At 42.9% G+C, this 27,453-nt stretch overlaps 1 protein-coding gene across 8 annotated transcripts in view; it reads right to left on the bottom strand.

Moving 5' to 3' along the window:
• CADPS (calcium dependent secretion activator) overlaps positions 1-27,453 on the bottom strand; it is a 489,257-nt gene that overhangs the window by 52,160 nt on the left and 409,644 nt on the right. For 5 of the 8 annotated variants that reach the window (XM_024124105.1, XM_024124106.1, XM_024124104.1 and 2 more), the window contains 2 exons: positions 21,162-21,236; positions 20,189-20,272 (listed from right to left, as the gene is read on the bottom strand). In XM_024124105.1, coding sequence (XP_023979873.1) covers positions 20,189-20,272; positions 21,162-21,236 — 159 coding nt within the window. Of the gene's footprint in view, positions 1-20,188; positions 20,273-21,161; positions 21,237-22,115; positions 22,131-27,453 lie in introns of all 8 variants that reach the window. The other 3 variants (XM_028479465.1, XM_028479473.1, XM_024124111.1) reach the window with 1 other exon arrangement.

The raw sequence follows: 27,453 nt of genomic DNA, 5'->3' as shown, positions 1-27,453 counted from the left end.
GTAAAAGCTACTAAATGTACCTCTTCTTATTGGCAATGTTGGCTTACTGGTGTAGATAAAGCCTCTGCTTCTTATCCTGGTGGTCGTGGTGACAGTTTCACTGCTCACCTCTAGCCCACGGGCAATTTCTTGCCATGGAAAGGATGCTGGAATCTCCTCAGGTTACCAGGAGGCATCTGAGCCGGTCTTCAGTCTGGCAAACTTCCTGCCAATTCCATGAACACCGTACGCACTGGACTTCTCTCCAGAACACTGAGGCAGAAGCAAAGACCTCTGCTCCCTTCCTCAGGTTGCCCAAGCCAGGGCATGAGTGAGAGGGCAGTTCCCCAAGCCAGGGTGCTCTATATATTCAATCACACACCCTTACTGCTCTCTGGTACAAAGCCAAATGTCCCGGGGCATAGGACAGAAGGCTGCGGGAGAGGCGTTTGCCCCAGACACCTGGTCTGGCATCCTTTTTCTGCAGGGACTCAATTGCCCTCACGGGAGAGACAAGAACTGTAACTTCAGCCAGACTTCACTTCCTGATCTCCCTGCTTTCTCACCAACCCCTCTGGTGGGACAAAGAATGTCCCTTCTCTAGCAGTATCCATGAACACCCCACCCCCACCCCTCGACCAGACAGAGCCGGTTCTGGGAAGGCAGGTTCGAAAAAGAGACACAAACTAGGAGAGTCTGATGGAGACCAAGGGTGAAGGTGGGAAGATGAGCTGTCAGTGAGCAACCTGTTCATTTTCATAGACCTGCAGCAAAGACCAAGTCTTAGGTCCAAGGCACTGCATTAGGGATTGTAGGTAAAGGCATTTGCTCCTTGATTTCTAGTCCCTTCCTTGGATGATGTCTTAATGCACAATCTCTCTAAACACCCAGAATAAGTCATGTCCATCCAACAATTTATAACTGTAAGTTACATTTCTTGAGTGCTTCCGACTTGCCAGGAGATGAGTTAGGAAGATTGCATATGTTATATTTAATCCTCACAACGACCTCTGGAAAGGGGTCCTATTAATAGTCCCATTTTACAGTTGACAAAACTGAGGCTAACAGAAAGGAAGCAATTTGGCTTAAAGTCACACAGCTAATAAGTTATAGCTTTGAACCTCCCATCCCTTAAGCTGCCTATTATTCAGTTAAAAAAAAAACAAAACTATCAAACCACTCATATTTAAGTCTTGTTTCTTTGTGTGTGTAGACACAACCTAAAATGGCTTCTCCAGGAAAAATGTCTGAGAGATTTGAATAATTATCTGCACCGACTCAGTCAGGGCAGAAGGTCCAACACAGTTTCTCTGGCTTTGAATGTCCCAGCTAATTACCTCGACCCTCCACCTGACTTAGCGTGTGTAGACAGCCTTAATGGTTACTCTATTGAGCTCCTCCATTATTTTTCAGGTGCCCAAAGGTAATCTTTTCATTGAACACTCACCATTCCAGGATTTTCACAATGCTGATGACTAAGGGATTTTCTTCTGCCTGGTCCTAATAAGGGGACCTGAGTTAATCACTGTGTAGCTTTGACAGGGAGCACGGCGGGGGCTTAAACCACTTCTCTTGCTTCATTAGGGGAAAAAGCAACCCAGGTGCAGACCACGAGGACCTCAGGGTTTGTTACTATTAAATCAATGCACGGACAGGGAAAAAAAAAGTGGATTAGGCCCTTTTTGCAAACAGAAATCTGGTGGGTAAGACGCAAAGATGGAAGAAAAAAAAGAAGTCTGAACAGATACCACTGCATTAGTGACTGCCTGAACTCTCCTTTCTCCCCGTGGTCTCTTAAAAAAAAAAAAAAAGACAAAAACCAACCAAGCAAACGATTTATTCTCTGCACAAGCTGACTCCAACCCTGCCTGTTTGACTTCACAAGAACTCGGAGCTGATTTCTCTGTCTTTGCCTACAAACTGCCGACCACACCACTCTTTCAAGGGTCCGGCAACATTTACTTCCCTAACCCAGGTGATCTTAGAGATCTGGATTTTTTCTTTCTTTCTTTTTTTTTTTTGAGAGTTGAGGCAGTTTGGTATGTCAACATGCTACTTAGTACCACTATCATCAGTAAAATGATTTTATTTTATCATCTATCACCAGCCTTATGTCTAGAATGTAGGCTCTATGAGGAATAAGAACTTTTCTTCTCTCCTATCTCCACTGCCTGGTATATAGTAGGAGCTCAATAAAAATGTGTTGACTACCATATATAAAAGAGAGAATCAACAAGGACCCACTGCAGAGTACAGGGAACTCTACTCAACACTCTGTTATGGCCTATATGGGAAAAGAATCTGAAAAAGAATAGATATATGCATATGTATAACTAAATCACTTTGCTGTACACCTGAAACTAACACAGCATTGTAAATCAACTATACTCCAATATAAAATAAAAAATTTTTAAAAATGTGTTGACAGAATGAACTTCTGAGCATGGTACTCTTTACTCTGTACCCAGGATAAAGGTTTCTTGAAGCTGTTATTTCAAGCTCTAACACTCTTAAAGAATCACTTAAGAAAAGTGCGACCAAGCACTATCAATTCAAAAGGAAATGGCTTTTGTTGCTTCTGTGAGATGAGCTTAAAGGGTCTCTTGTGTCCCTACAGTATGAGTACAGCATAGAGGTAAGAGCTCGAGGCCAGGAGTCAGATACCTGGGCTGGCATCTGGTTTGATCAGCCACCAGTTGTGGGCCAGGTAATTAACTTCTCTAAGCATCAGTTTCCTTCTTGGAAAATAGAGATAATGACAGTATTTCCTCCTCATGGGGTGGTTGTACAGATTATTAATAGAAAAAAGAGATTTCTTAAGGGTTTAACACATGCAGGACACTATTCTAAGCATTTGACTTGTATTAAATTCATTTAGTGCATGCAAAGCATCAAATGAGTCACTGTATGTGAAAACCTTTGCACAGGGCCTGGCACATAGTACGTGTTCAATAAATGTTGCCTATTATTTTTACATTCTCTTTTCCTTTCACGTCCAAAGGGGCTGATTTGATAGTTCAGGTTCCAGGGCACAGGCTGGGCTACGTTTGCTAGTGGGTGGGGTCGTTAAACCTTAAATATCAGCACACTGAGGTATGTGGTTCTGTTTCATGGTTAGAAAGCTTCATGATGTCTGTGACTAATCCTGCCGTAAGAGGCCTGGCCATCTTACTCCCTCTCTTCTTTGCTGGCCCTGTACCAGGTTGTGGTCTGGACTCTCTCTCTATTCTATTTCTGCTTGGATCCTCAGGCCTCAGCTCTTAACAAAGAGCTCTCTGGAGACCAGCAGGGCTCCACAGAGTTCTCTGCATTGTAATATGGACCCAAAGCCCACCTCACAATGCGGTAGCTTGTTGCCAAAGATGCTTGCCATCAGTTATTTTGCTCCCTGTGTGGGCATGCCACTCCCACTGAGAAGTGGGGTCTATTATTCCTCCATCCCCCTTGAGCCGGGGCTGGCCCGTGACTGCCGTGACTAAGAGAATATGATGGAGGTGACGCCATATCAGTCCTGAACCTAATCTTGGAGAGGGCCAGCAGCTTTGCTTCTTCACCCTTGAAAGCCAGCTGCCACTAAGTGCAGCTGTGCCGAGACTGCCATGCCATCAGAAGCCCAAGGCACGTGGAGAAGCTCAGCTGGATGAGACCCCATATGGGGGAGAAATAGGCACATGGAGACACATCAAGCTATCAGACATTCAGTCCCAGCGCAGCCAAGCAAGTGACCCCTGTCAGTGCAACATGGAACCAAAGAATCCCCTAGCCAAGCTCTTCCCAGATTTCTGACCCACAAAATCGTACACAAAATAAACAGATCGTTTTAAGCCACTAACTTTGCCACAGTGTGTTATGCAGCAATAGATAACCAAGATATTCAAGAAGGTGTCACTTGGTCTCCTATTCCCCAATTTTATCCATTGCATGTATTTTCCTGGACGATGCTGTGGGGAGGTCACTGATGGTCTACGACAGGAATTGGGCATTCCTGGGTCTCCTGGCTATAAAAGGAGACCAGCTGATTTTCACCTGATTCTCAATGATATTTATTGAGCATGTATATACGGGGCACTGAGCTAGACACCTCATGTATAACTAACTCAATTAATCATTCCTGTAGAACATGAGAAGTCTCATTTCACCATCCCCGCTTCACAGATGAGGACACTGAGGTTCAGAGAGGTTAAGCAACTCTCCAGAGGTAAACCAGTTAAGTGGTGGCATTGGTGTCCAAGCCCAGGTCTAGTTATTAAGTGCAGAGTCCTTTCAGGACATCAAGTTGCTGATATTGTGAAAATGATGTGTCATTCTAAAGCTATTTCTTACCTAATAATCACCTGGGATCTGGGAGAAGGGGAGCCGACTTGTGGGACGTATAGGGACTTTGGGTCAGACAGAGTTTTGTTGGAATTATGCTCCATCACTTACTAGTTAAATGAACTCAGGAAAACATTTTTAACCTCCCACGGCTTCTATAATCTCATCTGCAAAATGAGGGTAACAACAATATCCTCTTTAGGAGGTTCATGTGAGGCTGAACAGGTTGACATCACGTTAAGTGCTCAGTGCAATGCCTGGTACCTAATAAGAGCTCAAGAAGTATTACCTAATATTGTTACTAGTGTTTCAGTCACTTGTCGTTACCTGCGAGTTGACTGTACCAAGTGTGTTCCCATCTATAGTTTATAGACTAGAAAAAAGGGTTGGCAAACTCTGGCCTGTGGGTCAAATCTAGCCTGCTGCCTGTTTTTGTGTGGCTCACGAGCTAAGAATGGCTTTCACATTTTTAAATGAAGGAAAATCAAAAGAAGAATCATATTTCCTGACATGTGAACATTACAGGAAATTGACATTTCCGTGTCCATCAATAAAGTTTTATTGGAACACAGCCACGCCTATTCATTTACATCTTGTCGATAGCTGCTTTCATGCTACAAGGGAGGAGGCTGAGTCTCTGTGACAGAGACTATGTGGCTTGTAAAGTGAAAAATATTTACTATCTGCCTCTTTCCAGAAGAAATATTCTGACCTCTGGAGTAGAGGAGGAGCCATTGGGGTGGGGGGTGGGGGAAGAATCATAAAATGTAAATTTCTCATCTTAATATGACCATTAACTAGTTGACTACTTGTCTAACCTGTTGGCCTCCTGTCTTTACCTATTATAATAGGGCACAGAGCTAAATGTTTTCCCCTGATTCCTTCCAGAAATACGACTCTTAGATGGTGTATGAGGCAGGTGCTAGGAAGGATGTGGAATAGGAAACACTTCCCACACCTTGAAAAGTTTATAAATACTTTAGCAGTAAAACAAAAGGCTATTAATATCTTAGTATTAATAAGAGCTCTGGAAATGAGGCTCCAGGAAAAATTATAGTATCAGGGAAAAGGAAAAAACAATAAAGACCGTTCACACAGGTACCAGACAATGTAGCAGGGACCAGTGGGTAGACTTGGCGATGAAATATCAGGATTACAATAGGCAGCATGTGTTGCTTATTTACCCTGTGCCAGGCGCTGTTTTCACTGTTCCTTATGAACCACCTCCTTTAATATGCCCAGTACCTTCGAGATGCAGCCTCATCATCTGTACCTCTCTGTGCTGTTGTGAGGATTAGTGAAGATGATACACATACAAGGGCAGAATAAAGGACATGGCAAGTCCTCAGTACGTGCTGGCTGCTATTACTACTGTTGGAATTGCACGCCAAAGGAACAGCCTTTCTATTCTACTGGCAAAATCAGCTAATTTGCCCTGAGCGCCTACGTTTGCCCATATTTTTCCTCAGCCTCCAGTTTTCATGCTCTCTTTTTTTTTGCGGCAGAAATGGAATGGGCAGGGTTCTATCTAAATGCACGTAGCCCCAGTGATAAGCATTGCTCAGGCCAGTAACATGGGAGAACCACAAGCACATCATTAATCAGCAGACTGGAAATACCCAAAAAAGGATGCGGTCATTTCTAATGAGGATTAGCGGAAGTGCAGGGAAATGGTTGAGAGCACAGACTCTGGGGTTGGATGGTCTAGGGCCAAATTCTAGATCCAACACTTAATAGACAATTTTTTTTTTTTTTTTTTTTTTTTTTTTTTTTTGCGGTACGCGGGCCTCTCAGTGCTGTGGCCTCTCCCGTTGCGGAGCACAGGCTCCGGACGCGCAGGCTCAGCGACCATGGCTCACGGGCCCAGCCGCTCCGCGGCATGTGGGATCTTCCCGGACCGGGGCACGAACCCGTGTCCCCTGCATCGGCCGGCGGACTCTCAACCACTGCGCCACCAGGGAAGCCCGACAATTTTTTTTTTTTAACATCTTTACTGGAGTATAATTGCTTTACAATGGTGTGTTAGTTTCTGCTTTGCAACAAAGTGAATCAGTTATACATATACATATGTTCCCATATCTCTTTCCTCTTGCGTCTCTTACTAGACAATTTACTTCACTTTTCCATGCCTTACTTTCCTCATCTATAAAATGGGGATAATAGTACTCTTCATAGAGTTGCTGGGTTATTAAGCGAATTTCTAGAATAGTTCCTGGAGCACAGTAAGTAAGAACTATGTGTCAGCTATTAGTATCATTTCTGCTGGAAAATCAAGTTGCTTTAGGTAGTTAGGCTTGCATATTAAGTTTGGTCTGGCACTATCAGACAGCTACAAGTGACTATATTTAAATAAATGAAAACAAAATGCGATTAAAAATCCAACTTTTTAGTTGAACTAGTCACATTTCAAGTACAGGTGGCTGGTGGCTACTGTATTAGACAGTTCAGATATAGAAAATCTCCATCACTAGAGAAATATCTATTGGACAGTGCTGGTCTAGACTCAAGAGACATTCATAAATATAGGTTATTACATTTTTCAGTGATAGGAGTGAAGAAGTGTGTCATTCAGTTCCCATGTTAGAACAAGAGATCAGCTGGAAGAAGCAGCAGGAGAAAGAAAAGGACACGGGTGTCAAGAGCCTCGTCTTGCGGATGAAACAAGAACTAAAGGTGGATGGGTACTATGTAAAGTGACTGGTAATACTGATGTAACTGTAACAGGATGGGGGGTGGAAAGTGGAGAGGGCAAAGTGAGTATCTATTGTACTACAGCAGGGAGGTAAATCATCTCTATGATCGATAAACCAAGAAACTGCAGTAATAAGAACAGTACTTAGAGCTAGGAAGATAAAAGCAAACTTGTTTGCAAGGGTCCCTGCTGGGGTAAGGGACTGAGGATGGAAAGGGATGGGACAGAGAACTGTTGCTTTTAAAAAAAATAATTACTGTGTTCCTGTACTATTTCACATTTTAACCACGTATGTATATTTCTTTCATGAAAAATTATTGCAAAAAGAACAAAACAAGTGATAGAATTTTCAGCATTCGAGCGTTCGCGGGAAGAATGTATCTTCTCCAGGGTAACTTCTTCAAGGTTTTTGCTTGACTGAAATCATGATTCTGAGAAGCAAAATGTAGCAAACCACCTCCCGCTCCCCAATACATAATCTGGATGCTCTAAGTGCATCTTGGGAAGAGGAATAAATTTTAAGTGCCAACAAAGGGACTGACGGCTTGGGGGAGACAGAATGTGCCAGTGGGTGGATGTACTGGGACTGTGTGTGCGGGTGAGCGGTTGAGCAAACCTCGGTGGCTCTTGCTTGGGGCCAAGTAACAATTACAGTGAAAGCCCTTTCCAACAATTTCTGAGCACTGGAGAAAAACACAACCCTTGAAGTCGATCTGGAGTCACAGACAGTGTGACGGATTCCCAGAGCTCTGCCACCAGAGGGGCTGAAACGATTTCGATGCTTGCTGAAGATCAAGGGTGTTTCCGGCCAACTGTGAAATGCTGTGCCCGTGTCAGCACCGTGTACATGCTGCATAGATGCACATTCACTGTGAGGCCATCTTCCCTTGCTTTCCTTTTTAGGAGGGCCAGATTTTATAAATACTGTTTTTACAGATGTAGGAACTGTGATACCAAAAATTTTTTATGGGTGGGTCATCAGATGGTCATTGCTCAGAAAGATAATCTCTGGCTTTCAAAATATGATTCATATTTGAAAGAGTTAAGCGTCACAATGTTTTAAAATAAAATTTCTCTAAATTGCCTATAAATGGAACCAGGGTTAATATTTTTTTTTCAGATAATAGAAAGAGAATATTGGATTCTAAGTCTGGACTCTCACTATTGTTCCTTCAATGACTGACTATATGAACTTTGGAACAGCAATTGTTTAGTTTTCTCACAGACAACATAGAAATAATTAATACCTGATATACAGTCATATATAAAAATATGGATGCATTTACCAATGACTAAATGCCTGATTTACACTAACTTATTCAATTCTTTTAAGAACTTGTCTCCTCATTTTACAAATGAAGGAACTGTGTCTCAGAGAAGTTAAGTTTCTTCCCCCAGGGAACACAGCAAAGAAGGGGTAGAACTAGGATTTGAACCCGAATGGATCTGACTTCAAAGGATTCACTACTGCATTATGCCTTCTCCTATCCTGCCCTACCTTTTTCACAAGATAGTTTACTAAAGTCTGAAGATAAAACCCAGACAATAGCTTATGGATGTACTTTGAAAAGCAAAAAGAGTTACATTATGATTTTATTCACCGATTACCACAGGACCTCATACGTAATGATTGATGTAACCATCGTTGATATTCTGAAATGACCTCTGAGGACCACTGTAGAGCTTCAGAGGGGCTGGGGAAAGGTGGGAGAGAGCCCAGGCTTTCCTGGAAAGCATCCTTAGGCAAGAACATGAGTTGCAGGGCTGCTGGTTGATTGCAGGCTTCTGTGCATGTTCATAAATATTGATTGTGATTAAACTATTATCATAGTAATGAGGGTAATAATACCTCCTCCAGCCCATCCCACCACACTACTCAAAGTCCCCACCTTTCATTAAACAAAGAGCTGCTGGCACTGCTGGGGAGTTGGGCAAGAGGCAGGGAAATGATCTCTATTAAGCAAAAGCGTTCTGTTCCACGTGCTGATTAGGAGCCGCAGCCTCATTAACAAGGAGAATTGTTCTCATCTCCTGTTGCTCAGGGTACTGTGCTCCGAGACTGGGTCCAGGAAGTGTATGTTCTCATCTCTCATCCCCCCCCTGGGGCTTCCGAACAGATGCCTGACTGAAGTAGACCTGTTTTTCCTTCCACTCTCCCTCATTTCTGTCCCAACACTTCATTCCCAGAGAGGATTTCTGCAAGGCTCAAGGGCTCCTCCAAACCTACCCTTTTAATGCTGCTGAGATTTAACAATGGTTGCATGCTTATTATTTGGCTGGCACGAGGCTAAGTGATTTATCAGTAATTAACCCTCACAGAGGGGTGGCATGATGATTATCACCATTTACAGATGAGGAAACTGAGGCTCAGAGAGGTTTAGTGACTTCCTGCAAGACCCAAAGCTGGCAGCACCATGAAGTTGGTATGTGAATGTGGGTCTGTTGGACTCCAGGGTTTGTACCCTCTGAAGGATGCTGAGCTGCTCTTCCATTGCCTATTTACACGGCATCCTCTCATTTTAGGAGAAACTCGGAAGGGCAAATTGGAAAGTTTTAATTTTGTAAAATCTCGAAGCAGGCATGAAGGCTTATTTTTATTTGATTATAAGTGGGGGGGGGCAGGTGCTTTGCCCACCTCTGGCATTTTTAGGTTTTGCTTTGCCTTATAAACGTCTCTCAGCACTAAGAAGCCCAATCGAACGCAAGCTGGAAGAGACCAAGGACCATGTCTTACTCGTGCCCCTGCTTCCGCATGGCCCGGGTGCGAAGCCAATGAGGCTTGTACCGTCATTACTGAACATTAATGTTTCTGCATGAAGGGACCACCTGTCAGCCCTGCTGCCCACCTCTTCTCCCTACAGCTGCCTCAGCCTGAACTCTAGGGTATAGATTGTTTACATCACCGTTGCCAGTGACAACTTGTCTCTTGTAGTCAGCCTAGATCTGCTACAGAGTGGAGAGATTTTTTTTTTTTTTCTTCTCCCCCACCACCCTGCTCAACTCAGGTAAAGAGTGGGGAAAACAAACACATGGATTGGATAGGAGGTCTGGGTTCTGTGACGAAATGAGTGGTTCAAGTCATTTTCCTTCCCTGGCCTCAGTTTATACAGCTGCAAAATGGGGTGGCTAGAATGTATCACAACTTCCCAAACTTCCGGCATCAATACCACCTTCCTGATTTGGGCTATTGCCCATGTGCCATCTGTACTCTATTTATTTATTTACTTAATATTTTCCTTTAAATTGGCTCTCTTTTAAAAATACTTAATTATAAAAAGAAACTTGGTGTCACTACCATACATGGAAACTCAATATCACTCTCAATAACAGAAGCATAAAAATAAATACAACTTAATGTTAGGTTGACATTATGGAAAAACCCAAGCGAACTTTTTGGCCAACCCAATACAGTGACGTTATCACTTCCTAGGTAGGCAGGGTTGCCTGTGGAGGGTGCAGAGCCTGAGCCCTGCTCACTCTCCCTCTTTCCCTTCATTAGACATGAAGATTTGAAATTTTAGAGAAGTGTGAAAGGAAGATAAGCCCTCAAAGGAAACTTTCTCCTTGATAGATGGATAAGGAAGAAAATAAAATTTAAAAATAACCCTCTCGGGCTTCCCTGGTGGTGCAGTGGTTAAGAGTCCGCCTGCCAGTGCAGGGGTCACAGGTTCGTGCCCGGGTCCGGGAAGATCCCACATGCCGCGGAGCAACTAAACCCATGAGCCACAACTGCTGAGCCTGTGCTCTAGAGCCCGCGAGTCACAACTACTGACCCCATGTGCCACAACTACTGAAGCCAGCGCACCTAGAGCCCGCGCTCCGCAACAAGAGAAGCCACCGCAATGAGAAGCCCGCACACTGCAACGAAGAGTAGCCTCCGCTCACCACAGCTAGAGAAAGCCCACGCACAGCAACAAAGACCCAATGCAGCCAAAAATAAGTAAAATAAATAAATTAAAAAAAAAAATAAACCTCTCACAATTTGATTGGTGCTATTTAATACTGAGTTGTTGCCGCATCTAACATTCTCTCAGGTAATGTGGTATATATCCCATGCTTGGATATCACTCAGTGATATGCTAGGAAAAAGGCTGTCAAAAAGAAGGAGGAGGAGAAGGAAAGGAGGAAGGGGAAGAAGAAGGAGAAGCAACAGTCTTGTTTGGCAGAGTTTGCCAATTTCCATGGTGCAAATACTTTGACTCTGGTCAATTTTAAGCTACCAACAGGACATCACTAAATCTGGACATGAAAAGAGTTGCAAAGAATTGGCTCTGAACAGCAGGTAGGAACTGAGCACATCACTGGAAGCACTGGACCAGAAAATCTCCGAAGTTGCTTCTGTTGTATGTACTCTAGATAGTAACTTCCAGATAACAGAGATAAGGTCTTTTTTTTTTAAAAAAGTCTTTCCCCATCTACAGCTCTAGCTCAATAATTTACATAGAGCAGTCATTTATTTATTTATTTATTTATTTATTTTTTTTTTTTTTTTTTTGCGGTACGCTGGCCTCTCACTGTTGTGGCCTCTCCCATTGCGGAGCACAGGCTCCGGACGTGCAGGCTCAGCGGCCATGGCTCACGGGCCCAGCCGCTCCGCGGCATGTGGGATCTTCCCGGACCGGGGCACGAACCCGTGTCCCCTGCATCGGCAGGCGGACTCTCAACCATTGCGCCACGAGGGAAGCCCTAGAGCAGTCATTTAAAACGTGGTGGCTGATTAACTGATTCTAATGCTCAGTGATATAAATAACCACAGGAACAACCACAATCATAACAATATTAAAACAAGTATTGAATGCTTATCCCATTCCAGGTATATAATATTTTTCTCACTTATTTCTAACAATACCACATAATATAGGTCTTATTATTATTCCCAGTTTGTAGGTCAGTAAACTAAGGTAAGAAGTCAATTAATCTGTCCAAGATTATACCCTGGTAAGCAGCAGAACTGGAAAAGCAAGTAACTTTGGTGCATGTTGAAATAAACCTGGTTCAATTTAACATATGCTTGGAAAATGGGATCTTCAATTCTGGTAAAACACCTATTTTGATTAATAGAGAGGTATTCTAGAGACTACGTATGCATGCAAAGTTCCTGAAGAATTAGAGCATGAAATGCGAAAAGCACACTAAACAATGGAAAGCGTCTTTGATGAACTAAATTTTTGAATATGAGAATGTGCTGAAATAGAAGTTATAAGAGTTTTGGTTGATCCTGTTACGGATAATAGTTTGGGTTGCTTAGGAGAAACGATACTATGCTAAGGACTGAACCAGTGAGAAAATTGTTGGTTAAAAGCACTAGGGTCGGGCTTCCCTGGTGGCGCAGTGGTTGAGAGTCCGCCTGCCGATGCAGGGGACACGGGTTCGTGCGGTGGTCCGGGAAGATACCACGTGCCGCGGAGCGGCTGGGCCCGTGAGCCATGGCCTCTGGGCCTGCGCGTCCGGAGCCTGTGCTCAGCAACGGGAGAGGCCACAACAGTGAGAGGCCCGGGTACCGCAAAAAAGAAAAAAAATTTAAAAAAGCACTAAGGTCATTTAAACCTTCCGACAGGTTTAAGTTAAAGGAAGGTTAAGAATGGCTATTTATGGGGCCCTCACAACATGGCAGGTACCAAGCAAGGCCAATGCTCTCTTTGTATCTATTTGTCCCCTCGACTCCCTGAAGCAGGTATTAGCATCCCCACTCTAGAGTTGAAGAAACTCACTCACAAATGCTCAATAATGTGCTCACATGTCTGTAAGTCTGGGCTTCCCAATCACACCTCTCCCTCTACCTTTCTGGTGATAAGCTTCCCACTGCATGTGGCTCGGAGGTCAGGTCAGAATCTCTATCTTTTAATTTCGGAAGAATTATTTCCTGTTGGAAGTCATGTACATGTTCGTTAGGTATTTCTTTCATAGCTGACATTTCTATGACCCTGTAGTTCAGCGCCTCACAGTCTAAAGAAAATACTGTGTCTGTCTTACGGTCATTTTGAATGACATTTATATGTTTGCTAAAGAATATTAAGGGAAATGGTTGACTTTGGATGCTTTTTTTTATTCCCTTCTGAAAGCTTCTGAAGCGTTGCCTTGGACAGCAATTATGTTAATTGTCAGCTGTGTTTTCAAGGCATGAACTGGAAAGAAAGATGATGTCCTACTAGGTGATAAAATTATCTGTCACAGACCCCAAAGTGGATGTCAAGTTCTGAAAAAACTGGGGAGCGGCTGATGAAGGAAGTCTGTAGAAGACGTGGCAGATCAGTGCTTTATAGTTCTCGAGCGTTATAGGGTCCGGTGTTTTTTTTTGGTCCATGTGAACAAAATACATTAGATGACGTAAGTCTTGCCTTCCACTGGTGGCTCAAAGCTTCAAAATTAGAAGACCACAAACCCAACGCCAGCTTGTAGCAGGTAGCTGGTCTGTCTATGACCTCTCTTAACCTCTCCGTGGGATCAATTTTCATAATGTTCCCATGTAAACCCTTAACTTCCATAACCACGGGCAAGGTCCTTCATGACCAGGCTCCAGACTAGCTCCTTAACTCCATCTCTGTCATTTTCCTCCTTTTGCTCTGGCCTTGTCCTGAGTCACAATGAACTGCCCGTTTCCAGAATGTACTAGACCTTCCCTTTCTTCTCCAAGTCTTCGTACCGTGGCACATTCTTTGTTTTTCTTCTTTGCCAGGTGAAATTTTACTCATCTGTTAGATCTCAGCTCAGACGTCTTTCCTCCATGGCCTCCCAGATGAGGTTGGGTCCCTTTGGTCTATGGTCCCATTGCATCAGCTACTTCTCTCTTTCTGAATAATTGCCATGCTTGTAAATTACCTGATGAGAATATGTCTCTCTCATAAGAGTGTACAATAAAAGGCATTGTCCCTCTCATTCAGTGCTAAGTTCCCAGTGCTCAGCAAATAGTAGGCACTCCACAAACATGTGTTGAACAGAGTAGCATAAAATGAAAGATTCTGTGGAAAGCGTAAAGGAAGTGGGGAGACTCTGGATGTCTACTCCTTTAGTTTTACTGCAAAATGGATTGGCTGGTGGGTAAACTATAAAATATTTTTGCTGGTAAGATGTGAAAAATAGATGATTCTTTCCCTCAGGAATGATCACAGTTAGTGGATGGTTCTGGGCAGAGTCACTAATTGACTTCATCTCTGAGTTTCTGGGCTTCTATGAGGACTAACATTCTGGCGACAATAAAGCAGTAAATCTAAGGTGGAATCTCAGAAGCTGTGCGACCTGGGACACATTACTCAACTTCCCTCATCTGTAAAATGGGGATAATCATCATATCTATCACATAGGCTGATTGTGAGGATCCGATGAGAAAATGCATGTGAATCACTTAGCACAGTACCTGGCACATAGTATGTTCAATAAATGTAAGTGTTTACTACCATGGTTGGTGCTTCTGTCCAAGGCAGGCACCTCCACTCTGAAGTGTAGAAGCCAAATGACTTGAATCACATGATTTCAGCAACTGATAATTTGATGAGGTTACCCTCTGAGGGTGACCCAAGACCTCTCTGTCTACACCGCCATCACCAGCCCACACTCTAAAAAGCTATTCCTCCCATGCTGGGCATTCCCTGAGGCCACAGCAAAAATGGAACACCATCAGAAATAACACTAACAAATCACAATCAACACCCACCTGACTCTACCACTTGAACTGCCTCCTGACCAAAATATTCTGTGGACAGAAGTGAATTCCCTTGATCCAGTTCTGGCCTTTGACCAAGGTGGCAGTCTTGTTCTCTGGCCTGTCATCAAGAGCTCTGCACCGGGACTTCCCTGGAAGTCCTGTGGTTAAGACTTCACCTTCCAATGCAGGGGGTGAGTGTTTGATCCCTGGTCGGGGAGGCTAAGTGCCTCCCAGCCAAAAATTAAAACATAAAACAGAAGCAATATTGTAACGAATTCAATAAAGATTTTCAAAATGGTCCACATAAATAAAAATCTTTAAAAAAAAAAAAGAGCTCTGCACCAAAGCAGTCCATGCTGCTTGATCTACACTGACACCAGCCCTGGTCTCAGATTCTAGCAGGAAAAGAAGCATGTCTACTCCATTTCGTTTCTAAGTGGCAGAACAATTAAAATGCTGGCAAAAAGAAAAAAAGGGCGAATGAGGGTAATTTGAGACCTAGGAGAATGGACAGACCATGGGATTTGGGTCCCTGACAGCCCTAACATGGGTTTTAATCTTCCTGAACCAAGTGGCTTCCATGCTATGTTGTGACCATCTCAAATGGATGTGGATGATGGAGGGATCTTAGGTAAATTCTAGGGGGCTTCAGGGAATTTGATGTCATTGTTCTATCTCCTAGGGGCAGATAGAACATCCTCCCACATTTTCACTTTTTTTTTTGGAGGCTCCATAGTTTAGAGGGAGAGAGGAGGCTGCTCGAGCTGGAGGCCTTTCCCTCTCGGAGCCTCAGTTCCATCATCTGCAGGAGAGCCTTGTTGGAGTGGGATTACTCAGAGGATTCAACGAGAAAAAATATATTTAAAGCACTTAGCCCAGTGCCAGGCACTTAGCAAGTGCTTAAAGGATAGGAGCTGAAGCTCTTGTAGCTATTTTGGACTTCCGAATTCATCTAACATAGCCACTGAGGGGAATTAAAAGCCAAAGGGTGGTTCCGTGTTCCAGGTCACACCACCCCTTGAGGAGGGGCAGAGCTGGGGTCCTGACCCAGGTCTCCCCCAAAATGATGCCTTTTTTCACAGTATCCCACCGACGCTCGGGACTCATTCAGCTCAGCTGAGCTCTTGATACATCACGGCTCTCGAGCCTTCCACCTTTGTCTCCTCCAACTGAATCTTTACCCTCAACGTCCACTCAATCCCTAGATCCCGTTCGTGCTCCTTTCAAAATATTCTGCAAAAATTCCTCCTGCTTTCCTGCCACATGGCCACTGTAGCTGCTGTTCTGTCCAGAAGTTTCTCCCCTCCTCTTTACCAGTGGCTGGCCCCTTTAAGTTTCGGCCCCCATGTCTCCTCCTTGGAGAGACGGACAGTCCAGGACCATCACGGCTGAAGGAACGCCGTGCCCCACCCCTTCTCTCTGTCTCTAGTTTGTGTACTGCAGTGTCCGACTCTACAATTTTGTTTCCTTTTTAATTCCATCTCCTTTCCTAAATGTAAGCTCCCAAAGGACAGAGAATATGTCGTCCTTGCTCACTGCTGTGTCTCTAGCACCTGGCACAATCTATAACCCATAGGTGCTTGGTAAATATATGTTGGGTGAATGAACGAACGAACGAACAAACAGATTCTAGAAACAGCGTATTTGGTAACACCTGGATAGGACCGAGGAATGGATTTAAACTTGCTGGGAGGGCGACCTGGACACCTGCTTGTCCCCCTTTCTTGGCCTCCTAAAAGAACAGCGCGAGGCTACCCACAAAGACAGGGACTCTTCCAAGCACGCAACCCACACAAAAGCACATCTTGCAGTTGGGGGGCGGGGGGGGGGGAATGGGCGGATAGTTGCTAATTGTGACTTCCAACTGGGCTGATCTTTCAAAAGTTCGAAAGGCGAACCTCCCTAAATCCCAGGCTGCTACCGCTGCTGGAGCTGGGGATGGAGGAGAGGAGGGGTGTGCTTGGGCGCCTCTCGGGCTGGCACGGAGAAGTCACATCTCCTCCTCCCTCCTCCCCCCAGCTCCTCTCCAAGAGAGGAAGCAATGCAGATGGAGACGAGAAATAAATATTCCTGCCTGCTCTGTGCCACTGCAGACGTTTTCCAAAATGTCTGGCTTGGACCACGAAATCAAGCCCACCCAGGAAAGGAGGCGCTCAGCAGGAGAAAGAGGGGGAAAGGGTGGCATATTTGTCAGTACTTGTCAGCTTTCTGGGGGGCAGAACACATGGCTCAGACTTGGCAGCCCCGCTGAGGTGGGGACATGGTAAGTGCACAGTAATACTCGAAGAATTGAAACAGAAATGGGAGCGGAGTTAAGGAGATCCTGCCAGGGTGTCGGCACCACGTCTACGCCTTTGTCCGGGGTCCCAGGACCCACAGCCGGTTCTCTCATCCTTGATTTCAAGGCTCTTTCCGCAATACCTGCTGCTTCTGCTCTCCCCTTACAGCCCCACCCCTCTCCGGGGTAATTAATACCACTGCGCTGCAGGAAGTCTTCAAAGGCCCTTTAGAATTTGGGCAGGAGCTCCGGATCCACGTGTGGAGAAGTTCCTGCCATCTCTCAGCAGAGCTCGCCTTCTCCAACGCTGGAACACCAGCAGGGATGAGAACACAGGCTGCAAATGATAAGTGGGTGCTTTTGGCCTTGGGGTAGCCAAGTACGTGGGAGAAGTGTCACTAAAGGAAGGGAAGTCACAGGCCCAGCAACAGCCCCGAAGTGTTCCGTGGTTATGGGGACTTCACGAGGCAGGCTGTGCGGCTGTAAAATGTCTCCGAAAAGGGAGATGAGAGGATGAGAATTTCGGCTTGAAAACTCCTGCATGGGCTACGCTAGGTCTTCTTTGTTTCTAATCCTCCCGTGAGAATCTCCCTGGCCCCGTGTCTTTGATATCGCCGCCCCCTCTCACCCCGCTCCCACCTTTCACTAGTTCCCTTGGGAGGTCGGGAGTTAGGGTGGGCCCTTGGCGGATTGCATTCTGCTCCAGAAAGGGCAGAGGGGCTTTTCTGCTTTGCACTGGTCCAAATCCAGTGCAGTAAAAACAGTTGCTCAAAATGAAGACTCAAAGAAAGTGGTTTATCTTTTGTGGGTGTCAGGGGAATGTTTTCCAGAAAAGCTGCATTTCATTCTGCCTCTTTTTACCATTTCCATGACTTCACTGAGGAATGAAAGATTTTCTAATATTCCCCACTCATGTGCCCTGAATCCTTCTTTATGAATCTTCCCGACTCATTTGCCCATCTGCCTTCCAGTGACAGGCAATTGCCAGCTGAATCCCACTCTCTCCAGGAAGCTGTTCAGTGGTGGGGAGAAGCTGGCAGAAGACCTGGGTTCCTGTCCCCATTCTTCCCATTGCTGTGTGACCTTAGAGAGATTACTCCCCCTCTCTGTCCCTTGTTTTTTTTTTGTTTGTCAAAGAAGTGGGTTGGATACGTTTCCTTTCAGCTCTGACACATTACGGGTGGTTCTACTGAGTGAATCAAATAGAATTCCTATTGTCACCATCCTCTTCCCACCCCACCTTTGCCAATAAATTCCAGAGACCAAGGCCATCACACTTCCAGGATTGAGTTCAATCCTTATAAGTGGGAAGGTCAGAGCTGTATATCAAAACAAGCTGGGGGCTTCCCTGGTGGCGCAGTGGTTGAGAGTCCGCCTGCCAATGCAGGGGATACGGGTTCGAGCCCCGGTCTGGGAAGATCCCACATGCCGCGGAGCAACTGGGCCCGTGAGCCATGGCCGCTGAGCCTGTGCGTCCGGGGCCTGTGCTCTGGAACAAGAGAGGCCGTGACAGTGAGAGGCCTGCGCACCGCGATGAAGAGTGGCCCCCGCTCGCCACAACTAGAGAAAGCCCTCGCACAGAAACGAAGACCCAACACAGCCAAAAATAAATAAATTTAAAAACAAGCTGGGCATGTAGATAATGTGCATACACATACAATCTAAACACTGTTTTGAATGTTTTCTGTCTACATTTCCCTTAATTCCCAGGAAATCTAATGTGTGGGTTAGGGAAAGACCAAAGTAGGGGTATATTTGGGAAGAACTTATGTGCATGGCATGTATGTTTGCATTGTGTAATAATCAGCTTAGTTATCTTTTATTAATAATAGCTGCCATTTATTGAGGACCATGCTAAGCTCTTCCACTCTGATTATTATCCTCACAACAGCTCATCAAGGAAGATATTATCTACTCCCCACTCCTATACAACGTTGGTAGTTGACCACAATTAACACACATATACATAAACCAAAACCAAAAGGACACAACGGCGCGCCTCCTACAAACCAAAATCAAAACCAAACTCGGGCTCAGAGAGGATGAGACACCTCTCTAGATCACACAGCTGGTTAAGATAGCTAATGGGATTTGAACCCGGTTCTGCTGGATTCCAAAGATGATCGATCATGTGCTACTCCCCTGCCCATGCTGGGCTTTGCCTTGGCATTCAGTGCCTCTCTAGGAGATTCTTCATCTCCTAGAAGAGATGTTTTAAAGACCCATAGATAGTAAGGCTGCTTTAAAGACCCATAGATAGTGGGTCCTAAATTGATCGCCTTTCTTACGGCATTGTTAAGGGGAAAACAGCTGGTCTTAGAGCCAGCAAGAACCCTGCTATCAGAAAGGGCAAGAAAGCACACAGCTGCAGGGCCTGCCTAGCACAGAAGCATGGGAGAACTGGGCCCCTGAGGCAGCCCATTTACAGCGAACATCTCCACTGATCACTTACTTACAGAGAACTAGGCTGGCTTCTGCCCACGACCTAACTCACTTCCATGCGCATGCCCAGCTCTGGCACAGAATTAGAGCTCTCCAGAACGTGCGCAGATTGGATCATCTGCTCAGAGGTTGTGAACTCCAGTGTCCCCAAGCCCAGGCAGGTAGGGGAATGAGCGGAACGGCCAGGAGGGGGGTTACAGGAAACTGGCAAACACATCTCTGGTCTGTGGGGACCAGCCGACTGAGCTCCAGCAGGCTGTCGCAATGCACACGTGCAGACCCAGGGCTGCCGACCGTTCACTTCGTGAGGAAACCCTGGGAGACAGACACCTCTGAATCCTCCTGAGGCTTAAATGTGGGCAACTAATTCAGTAAAGAAAAGTGTACCCGACGCAGTGAGGACCCAATAAAACCTATTTACAAGCTCTATCTGACTTGTAGGTCTCCCCCGGTAACCTCTAAAATTAATTTTCCTCACTTGCAGGAAACGGTAGCCGGGAAACATTAAATGGTCTCCCTGAGATAGCTAAGGTGGGTGTAACCGGCAGCCCTTTCTTTGGATACATACATAGAGAGACGTACGTGTGTGTGTGTCTATGTACGTGCTTATACACACATACATATTATATATTCACAAATTAAATAGGAATGATTTTGGATTACCTGTTGTCATGAAACGTTCTGCTTATTTCCCTGTGTTCTTATTATACGCTGGTAGTTGACTGCAATTAACAGATATTCACAAACCCAAACCAAAATGACACAACAGCTCCCCTCCCCACACCCAAACCCAAACCCCAACTAGAACAAAAACCAGGAGAGAAAGCAGCTCTTTACTTACGGTAAATGACAAAAAAGAAGAAAACAAAGTCCCCTCGTCATATCTGGATAATTTTGCCAGCACTCCTTCCAGGATTGTAACAAACTAGTAAAAGAGCAAAAAGGAAAAAGAATGATTACTTCAAACGATGATTGTTCACAAGAAAGAGCAACATTTCCCAACCGCTTAGAGACCAGCAATGAGCCCTCGATCATTTTTAAGTTCTATTATTTGGTTCCCGTCTTTGGGGAAAGGAATAGACTGCCTTTACATAGAAATATCTGACTTATTCGGCTTTCTCTTCATTATTATGTGATTGCAAATATAGAGTGTTACAGAAGTGCAAAGTGACAAAATATTATTGAGTTGCGTATAGCATGCGATAATATTAAATGCACTTTTCAAAATCCAAAACTGTGCAAAGCAGTTTTTACGTTACATATTAGCACTACATTTAATCCAATCTATTTTTATTTGTATTTTATCAGTAATTTGGGGGAAACAGAAGTTTAGCACTGGCAAATATAAATGTCTTCCCATTCAGCATTACTTAGTTAAAATTCTATAATTCATGAGGGTGACTGAAATAGCTTTATCTGACTTTTACATTTTATTATGACTCTCACTGCATGTGAAACTAGCAGAAAGGGGGTTTTCATGATGGCAGAATTCCTTATTACCATTTAACTTTCTGTTCTTAAAAATCTAACTTTGTTGGGGCTGAAAAACAAAACAAATATTTCCTGCATAACTTAGTGCAACATTTAGGGACAAATTCTTATTAAGGTAGCATATGCCACTTCATCGATTCATCTTCACACGCTCGCAATCATCAGAAAAATCATTCGGAGCTGCGGCTGGGTGACGTACGATCTTGTTTCCTGAGAAATACAAGTGCCCAGCGCAACTTTTTAACGTGTCATATTTTAATGGAAATGCAGACATAACAGAGCAATGTTCACAATGAAACATTTCACCTGAAGCTGAAGGTTACCTTTGCAACCAAGAGTGTTATCATTTCTTTAACAGTTTCTTCAATTAGTTCATCTATTTTTGAATGGTATTGATGCTAAAGAACACAGAAAGACAAGTATTAGCATGTTTGGGAGGTGATGGCATTGCATCCGTCAGTAATTTTTAGACAACGCAATTTATTAGTAAAACCTGGCCATGGGACCCAGTTTATTTCCACAGTCCCAGAAGCAGCTGTAAGATTCTGATTCCAGGTCTTTGATGGAGAAAGATCAGAAGCTCTTAAAACAATTACCAGGCGCATTGTTCCTCACCCAAAGCTCTTGCTGGCTTTGATATGTGTAGACACACACACATTTACAAATAGCATGCACGGATGGCTTAAGGGCTGGTCTGGCGGTGTGCTGATCTGGGTCTTACAAAGCAAGATACCACAATGATTTAATAGAGAGGCTGAAAATTATCTTTGGGAAAGTGCTGGGTGATGTGACTTAGGGAGCCACAAATTCCAAAGGGAATTTGACCAAGACGCTGACTGATTTTGCGAAAACTGTTCTCAAACCATCAGGTCCTTTGGGTTACTGCCTCAGAGCTCCCGGGTTCTACCTCCAAGTGTTGACTCAGTGTGAGGGCAAAGAGTCTCTTTACGAACCCTTGTGGCAGCTGCTTAGTTTCTTCATTTGTGGAGAAGCAGACCCAGGTTTAGAGCCTCTCCTGAGACGGCTGCTAAGTTTTTCAATTTCTCCAACTGCCGCTGTCACTTAAACTTAAATAGTAATGCAAAAACCAACCCCACACCAACAAAACTCTGCTACAAATGCCAGGAAAAAAGGAAAAGCGATTTCAACAAGAGATGCTGTATGCCAGCTCCTTGATATTTATTAGATCATTTTAGTATCCATTTGAATTATTCCATATTTCCTTGATAAAAAATAACAAGGCAAACATTGATATTTGGAAAGGAAAATGCACTTACCCACTCTTTAGCAAACTTTCAGAAGGATGATTAATTAGGAATAGAAAAGAAAAAGGAACAGTGCAAATAAAAATTAGGACAAAAGGACACATGAGAAAAATAAAAATTAAACAAACCATCCAAAAAGTTATGAAAACATACAGAAAAAAATAAGCCATAGTAATGTGGTTTGATATTCTGATAACTGGCAGTCAGAATTATTAATGAAAGTGACCAAAGGGATGTGAATTAGGTTAATTCACTTAAAGTCATAGGTGAATTTTGATTATAATTGGAAGACCTAGGTAAAGTTCCAGTGCAAAGTTGGGAAGTCATGATGTCTAAGAAAATACAGCTCAGTTTCCTCATCTGTAAAAACAAAAAGCAAAAAACAGGTAATACTACTACTACCCCAGACCAGTGAGAAGGGGGGAAGCCAGTACACATTACTGATTTTGTAAAGAGAATGAGGCAAACTCTGTATGAAGATATTTAGCAGGTCTGTTCAATTATTATTATTATCATTATACTATTGTTATTATTATTATTTAAAAAACCAGGGCTAAGTCCTTTCCTGCCACTCCTGCTCTCAGACTCATAAATCTATTTTGAAGATGAAATTGAGGGTCTACGTGTGAAAACATTTTGCCAACTATAATTGCAATTCAAATATTATTATTTGTTCAAGGTCATAATGGAAAAGATAAGGGTAGGGAGAGATGAGTCATCTCATTTTAGTTTTTCCTTTTAGTTGATTAGAGGAAAACAACAAAGTGAATGGCCCATGTTTGTGCAGTCCTGATAAATCGGGACCCATGTTGGTTCTACTGCTAGCTTTGTGAAGGGATTTACCAGTCAGAGAAATAAACCTCAAGGTAAATGCAAAAACTATCTGCAGAATTCTGTGCTAGAAACACAAAGAAAGATGTCAGAGCAAAAGAATTTCAGGAGTATTGATGGGGCTCCAGATTCATTTTTAGGTCTTGAGATAAAATCCAGAATCACATGCTTACTTTCCCTCCTCATGAGACTGCCTCACTCCGCTAGATTTTCTTTGGAATTGCTAGAAATGATCCACCTATATTAAATTAACTACAAGGTTTAACTAACTCCGAAAAGCTAGTTGCAGGCAAAATAATATGAAATGAGGAACTTCTAACCAAGCAAAGAACATCATTGAGAAAAGAAACAATCTCTCGCAACACTTGGCTGAAATGGCAAACAAAGCCAAGAGCAATCATTTTGCACCAAGAAAGACTGAGGCTCTTGGTCTGAAGAGTTAACAATGTCATTTTTTCTCCAAAGACAAACAGGCTTTCTCTTCAGAAGTGGGGGAACCTCAAACCTTTTCATTCTCTAAGGAATCCAAACTAAAGTATAGGGAGACATGGTGGATTATGGGAACCTCTTCCTATCTTCAATATTCCCATGCCAAATATGGTCCCCACTACTCTCCAGGGAGTCTCACTGTCTCTCCCTTTCTCTCCAGGTGAATAATACGATCTCCACTCCTCTCCACTTTTCTTAATTTCTACTTATGAAAAAAAAGTGTTTGCTATGACTATTCTGTCTCTTACTTCTAGAGGAAACTTGAGCAAGTTCATCTCTATTGGTCTATTTCCTCATCTCCTCAATGGGGCTAGAATTATCCCTGTTGTGAATGGAGAAATCATATTCACCTGACAAAGTCATGAAACCAGGCATGGAAACATGGTTTAGAGACTCAGAAGCGCTATCTGGCAGAATTACTCCTACAATTACTAATTGATTAGCATGGTGGTTACATGTGTGTATACATTTCTCTAAACTCATGTAAAATATATACATTTTATTGTATGTAAACTATAATCTGAATTCAATAAAACCTACTTTGGGATATATAGTAGGGCAGAGGAATATCTACCCTGCTCATCACGTGGCAAAGGGGTACGTATCAAAGCAGTCCCCATTCCTATTCAAGTAATCACAAAATACATGAATTCCTTTTACCAGATTCTCCCGAGACTTATTTGATTGACTTGCTTTTCTGGAGAAACAGTAAGTACTTTGCCTTCACTCTGCTCTTTCTTGGGAGATACATTGCTCCATGCAGATGTGAAGCTCCATGAAGGGATACAAATACTACTGGGGCATCTTTTAATTACCATCCCTCTAACTAAACTATCTTGTCACAAAATTTCTTGCAGTCAGATGAACTATCCACTTCTATCTGCATCCTAATATGGGTACAAAAAGGGATCCTTCCTGTTTTTGCATTTTCCAGTCCTCTCTGTTGGCCTTCTTAGATTGACTTGACCCTAATAATAACAACACTATTACTAAGTTATATTCTGGGGCACTAGATCATGACGATGATGATGGCAAGGGAACTACTAATCTTCAATGGTGTGGAAAGTTTGGAGAGTTTACTTTTGCTTCTGATGAGCTAAGTTGCAGCAAATTCACAATCACTTCGTGAAAATTATTCCACTTGACTTCCTGTGCTGCACATTTTGCCTTGTCATGGAACAGATTGTGTGTATGTTGTCTTTCTGTTAAGACCATCTGACCTTGGAAATGAGATGAGAACACACTAGACCAAGTGAGAAACTATTTAATACACAATTTCCTTTCTATTGGTGCTTCACAAATTTTAATGAAAAAAATAAATATTTAAGATGGAAAAGTATGGTTAACAAATGTTTCAACAGCTGCCTTTAAATGAGACTTTATCCCAGTGATGAAATTCAGGAAGTGATCTTAAAATTGGAGAATATTGTATCACCTGGTCGGTATCTAGTCCAAAATACCTTAAGGGAGTTGGAATCCAGGTGGAAGCAGGTATTAGTAACTAGATCTGTAATATGAGTTTACTATCCGATATTCACAAAATGAAAACTACATAAAAACACTGGACTTCTCTCCTCCCAATATCATGATGTTTCCAGCCACCCTTGGCCAATCTCACTTGAACAATTCAGTTTTACTTTGGAGATGAATATCCCCATTCTACAAAGTGAGAAAAATTGAGAGACCATTTGCATGAGACTTCCCGATGAAGTTCTAGTCAAGGTCACAGCCACAGAGCAAGGTCCTTCAAGGAAGTATATATTTACAGACAACGATGTCTGGCTTCATTCTCACTGTTCAGTTACTTGGCATTCTAAGGTCAGAAAAGGCCTCCTTTCTCACAAGCTGATCACTTAGGTGTGTCTGATTCAGTTACACTAAGGAGAAATGGCATAGCAGGTCTCTCTAGCATGGCTTGGGAAACTGACAGGCTTCAGATAACAATCATAGACTAGAATACAGTATTGGATGGGCCCTTAACAAAAATCATTTAGCCTGGACGCCTGTGCACTAGTTCTGGGAAACTGGGAAACATTTATGAGTCTCAGTTATTGTTTTCATTAAAAAACAACAACAACAACAAAACACCTTGAATCATTTAGGGGTGAATACATGAAGTCTTTTCTATTATATCAAATAGAACAACGTCCAGAAAGAAGTAGTTTAGCCTCAGAAATGTTACTATTTGGGAATATCCAAGACAACTTTCTAACCTTACATCCAGAAATTAGGACGCTTTATCCCCAATTCTGACAAGCTGCATGCCTCTCAAAGGTTGTGTGTTACATGCTATTATCTCTCATTTGACAAACGACAGCAAGGTTATGAGAGTAAGTGACTTGCTCGAGGTCACATAGTTTGGTAGCTAAGGGGTAGAGTCCATATGATGTAGTTATTAAGTCACTGGACAAGTTAGTCTAGAAAACCAACACTTCAAGGTTAAGCCAAGGGCATTCTACTCTAGCAGAGCACAGAAGTGATCAGTGGTAAAGATGAGAGACAGGGTCCACTGTGACAAAATCAACTTGTTATTTCTTAGTATATTTCTCCAACCAGGGTCTATAGTTTGGCCTGACAAGGCCCTGAAATTGTATAGTGAAACTGTATGAAAGTGTGTATATATATATATATATATATATATATATATACTTAGTATATTTCTCCAACCAGGGTCTATAGTTTGGCCTGACAAGGCCCTGAAATTGTATAGTGAAACTGTATGAAAGTGTGTATATATATATATATATATATATATATATATATATATATTTGTTTGTTCGTTTGTTTTTGTTTTTTTTCTGGGAAATGGCCTCATACACTTCATCAGATTTTCAGTAGGGTTTCTGACAACCCCCCTCTCCACTCCTCCACCCAACTCCTATTACTCTCCCCAAACTCCAGTTCAAAAAGAAAAGATCAGAGTGACTAAGCTTGTTTGAAGACACTGTTTAGCCATCTGTCCAGGTATGTAGGAGTTCTATAATTGCAGCCACCATTGAGTCAATCTGAAAAGGGACTGTAAAAGTCACCAAGGGGGAAGGAAGGCCAATCCCTGTGTAACAATGCTTCCCTACCCTGAATGGTGTCATCCTTGTGAAACTCAGTGAAAATGGACATTTCAAGCAGCTGTGAGGAGAAACAGATAAATTGGACTCCATAAAACTTAAAAAAATTTTTATGCTTTAAAGAATACTACCAAGAAGGTGAAAAACAAAAACTAACCCACAGAAGGCAAGAAGATAGGTGCAAATCATATATATGATAATGGTCTAGTATCCAAAATATATAAAGAACCCTTATAACTAAACAACAAAGGACAATCCAATTTTAAAAATGAGCAAAAGATTTGAATGAATAGACATTTGTTCAAAGATATACAAGTGGTCAATAAACCCATGAAAAGATGGCCAATATCACTGCAAATCAAAACCATAATGAGATACCATTTTACACATACTAGGATGGTGATACCAAAAAAGATTGATAATAAGAAGCTTTGGCTAAGTTGTGGAGAAATAGGATTTCTCACACATTGCTGATGGGAATGTAGAATGGTGCAGCCACTTTGCAAAAAAAGTTTGGCTGTTCCTCAAAAGTTGAACACAGAGTTACCATATGACCCAATAATTTCACTCTTAGGTATATATCCAATTGCACTCTTAGGTCCACATGAACACTTGTATAGGAATGTTCAAGGCAGCTTTACTCGTAGTAGCTAAAAAGTACAAGAAACTCAAATGTCCATCAATTGATGAAATGATAAACAATATGTAGTATATCCATGTAATAGAATACTAGTTAGCTATAAAAAGGAAGTACTAATACATGCAACAACATGGATGAATCTTGAAAACATTATGCCATGTGAAGGAAACCAGACACCAAAGGCTACAGATGAGATTCCATTGATATGAAATGCTTAGCATAGGCAAATCCTTAGAGACAGCTAGAAGAGTGGTGGTTACCTAGGGCTAGGGAGGGAGGGTTGGGGAATTATTATTAATGGGTCTGAGTTTCTTTTTTTCCTTTT

Source organism: Physeter macrocephalus, chromosome 18 (genome assembly GCF_002837175.3).
Source record: "Physeter macrocephalus isolate SW-GA chromosome 18, ASM283717v5, whole genome shotgun sequence".
NCBI lineage: Eukaryota > Metazoa > Chordata > Mammalia > Artiodactyla > Physeteridae > Physeter > Physeter macrocephalus.
Note: the sequence above shows the minus strand (reverse complement) of the source record. Positions and strands in the feature narration are given on the sequence as shown.